This window comes from Volvox carteri (genome assembly GCF_000143455.1).
Source record: "Volvox carteri f. nagariensis unplaced genomic scaffold VOLCAscaffold_66, whole genome shotgun sequence".
Lineage (NCBI taxonomy): Eukaryota > Viridiplantae > Chlorophyta > Chlorophyceae > Chlamydomonadales > Volvocaceae > Volvox > Volvox carteri.
Window position 1 is genome coordinate 213,476 of NW_003307609.1, and position 2,977 is coordinate 216,452.

The 2,977-nt window shown below is 57.2% G+C and overlaps 1 protein-coding gene across 1 annotated transcript in view; it reads right to left on the bottom strand.

Annotated features, from left to right (window-relative positions):
• Nucleotides 1-2,977, bottom strand: part of VOLCADRAFT_97922 (uncharacterized protein) — a gene marked incomplete at both ends in the record, with an annotated part of 10,548 nt that overhangs the window by 4,571 nt on the left and 3,000 nt on the right. Inside the window, 5 exons of the mRNA XM_002956867.1 lie at nucleotides 236-301; nucleotides 887-979; nucleotides 1,356-1,475; nucleotides 2,061-2,074; nucleotides 2,766-2,853. Coding sequence (XP_002956913.1) covers nucleotides 236-301; nucleotides 887-979; nucleotides 1,356-1,475; nucleotides 2,061-2,074; nucleotides 2,766-2,853 — 381 coding nt within the window. The remainder of the gene's footprint in view (nucleotides 1-235; nucleotides 302-886; nucleotides 980-1,355; nucleotides 1,476-2,060; nucleotides 2,075-2,765; nucleotides 2,854-2,977) is intronic.

Here is a 2,977-nt window from a genome sequence, read left to right on the forward strand (position 1 = left end):
TGGGGGGGGGGGGGGGGGACGTGTGTGTGTGGGGGGGGCGTGAATCGCCACAATTGCATCCTGGTGCCGTAGCGGCTGCGTCTCTTCCTCGTTGACAGACAGACAGACAGACAGACAGACAGAGAGAGAGACAGACCAGCTCAGAAAACAGACAATGCTCAGATGCAAAGAAAATTGCATCGTACATACCAATGTGTCTGTGTGTGTTGCTTTCTCTGGCACCAAGGGAGCTCACCATGTACATGGCCCTCAAGCTCTTTATGATCTCCAGGTCGCTGTACGGCTTATCTCCCTCACGTGCCTGTACGACGTTAGCAGTACAGACAGCGGCAAGTAGGAGCAATAGAACAATGATCAGAAGCAAAGTTTGGATTTCTCAAAGCTGGTTGGCGGCACCTCATCCTCCCTATAGCCACATGTCAATTCGCTTTTCCCCTTCCCCTTGCCCATGCACATACACACACATACACACACTTGCACATGCACACAAGTGCGTACACACACGCACATGCACGAACTACGTAAGATGTAGGGGCAAACAACTCCCCCACAAGCTATCCCCTCCTCACGTTGTTCAAATCCTTTTGCAACTGAACGCGCCTTAACACGCTCCACACTACCACACTACCACGCACGCACACAGTCACGCACACATCTTGAACAACCCCCCTGCCACCCACACGTCCATTGAGGCGAACATACACCTACCGACCCCCACACCACCCCCTTCCCCTTCCCGCTACCCGCACATCAACATAACCCCCCAAGGTCGTTTCCAAGTCGAGGAAATCCCCTTTCCAATTTCCGTAACCTCCACACCAACACCCCCCCTCACCCCCCGTCCTCTCAACCCATGCAACCTTCGGGACCCCTACTATCCCCCTACCTGCGACTGCTCGTGGTACAGGAATTTGGTGACCTGGATGAGGGCCGCCAGACTGCGAGACAAACTGCGCTTACACACACCGCGATCTCGTTCCTGTGCGGGTGGGAAAGACGAACCATAAACGAGTCAAGCTGCTGCCAGGGCAAGAGTGTACCAGACGTATAGGACTGACCGAAAGGCGGGTGGGTCGGGTCGGGTCGGGTCGGGGGGTTGTCGTCCGGCGCGCGGCTTAGGTGCCGAGAGTTGGGTCGGGTCAGGACTCCAGAGGGAAGCACGACTGCGGCCACATACATACAATCTTACAGACGCAGCCAAGATACGTAAGCTGGGATGTACAGGGGTGCCGCCGCCCCTACGGTATGGACCGTCCATACTTGGCATCGTTCATACGCCACTAAACCCCTTAAACCCCTGCGCTTCCCCCCCCGTGGTCCTCTCCCCCCTCTTGCTGGGGGCCCCCCCCTCATACCTGCCACGTGAGGAAGGCGTGCACCCTCCTGGCCGCCCCCCTGTGGGTCCCGGGCACCAGCAGCCCCAGTCGCAACTCCCCCACAGCCACCCCCTCCACGCGGTGAAGCCAACCAAGTGCCTGACTGGAGGCCGGGGAGGGGGCGGGGGGTTAAGACGAACCCAAAAACTGACGAATGAAGCAGGTATAAGAGATAGACGGATAGTTCAGGGGAGGACAAATGCTGCATCAGGAAGAGCTGCTGACCAGTGATGATGACTTGGGAGTAATGGTCTTGGCAGCGACGTGGCCAAGACTGGCTAGCTGCCAAGTCCAAAGACTAAGGAATGCAGAAGGCGATAAAGCAGGGGAAAACTACCTAGCCGCCGCCGAGATGAGAAGAAAGTCCTTTTTAGGAAAGCAGGAAAGCAAAGGAACCGCAGTGGTGAAGTGTAGGACTAAAGGCGGCAAAGAGAAAAAGAGGAAAAAGTATCGGAAAGTGTAATGCGAAGTAATCGGAAAATGTACGCGGCGAAAGTGGTAAACTACGTTTTCGCTGATTTGTAGTGCTGCTAAGCAGACTGCTTACTTGCTTACATGCATACGTGTGTTCCTCCCAGGGCCCCCCCCAGCTAACACACGCCTAGCCCTTCGACCAACCCAACGAACCCAGCCCAGCTAGCCCGCCGACGTGGCGCGAAACAACAAACGACAGAACTCTCGGACCCGCCAGGACTCACCTGGCCAGGCGGCGGGCAGCAGCAGAGGCGGCGGGCAACAGGGCATGTGACACAACAAAAACGGTTTGTGAGCAGCAAGAAACGAACAGGAAATGCTGAAACGAAATGCTGCTAAACGGAGAAGGAGAACTAGGTATGGATGGTGACTACAGCAGAAAAAAGAAATGAAGATGACTCTAAAAGCATTGCCGAACGGCAAAGAATGCAGGGTCGTACAAGGTTTAAGATTCCGCAAGCAAATACGAATGAGAGCGATAACCGCATGGGGGGGAGGAGGGTAAAGACTAACAACTGGGGGTGGGGGGTGGGGGGGAAAGACGAACCACAAACGAGTGAAGCTGCTGCCAGGGCAAGAGTGTACCAGACGTAAAACTGACCGAAAGGCGTCCGTGAAGACCGCGACCCCGCGGGGGTGGGGGGAAGGGGCAGGAGGAGGGGACGGGCATGGGTGATGGAGCAGACCATGTGCCAAGTGCTTATGCTGAGGTCACATCCGCTTGACGACTTCCCTCCCGAGCGGGCCCCCGTCCCCGCCCCCTCCACCTCCCGCCGCGCCCTCGTCCTCGTCCCCCCTCCCCGGCCCCTGTTGTTACTGCTGCTGATGTTGTTACTGCTGCTGATGTTGCTGTTGTCGCTGCTCACCGCACACATTGAAGGTAGCCGCGGCAGGTGGTTGGTCTCAACGGCTCACCCAACTGGGAGCCCGTGAAGGAGCCGTACAAACTGAAGGATTCAAATTCCCGCAGCTCAGCGGCCAGTGCGGGGGGCGTCTCGGCCTCCTGGAGGGCACACCTCACGCACCCGGGGGTGAGGGAGGGGAAAGACGAGCCACGAACGAGTGAAGCTGCTGCTGTGAGGGAGGGGTATTAAGAGGCTATTGAGGGAGGGGTGAGCGGGCATTTA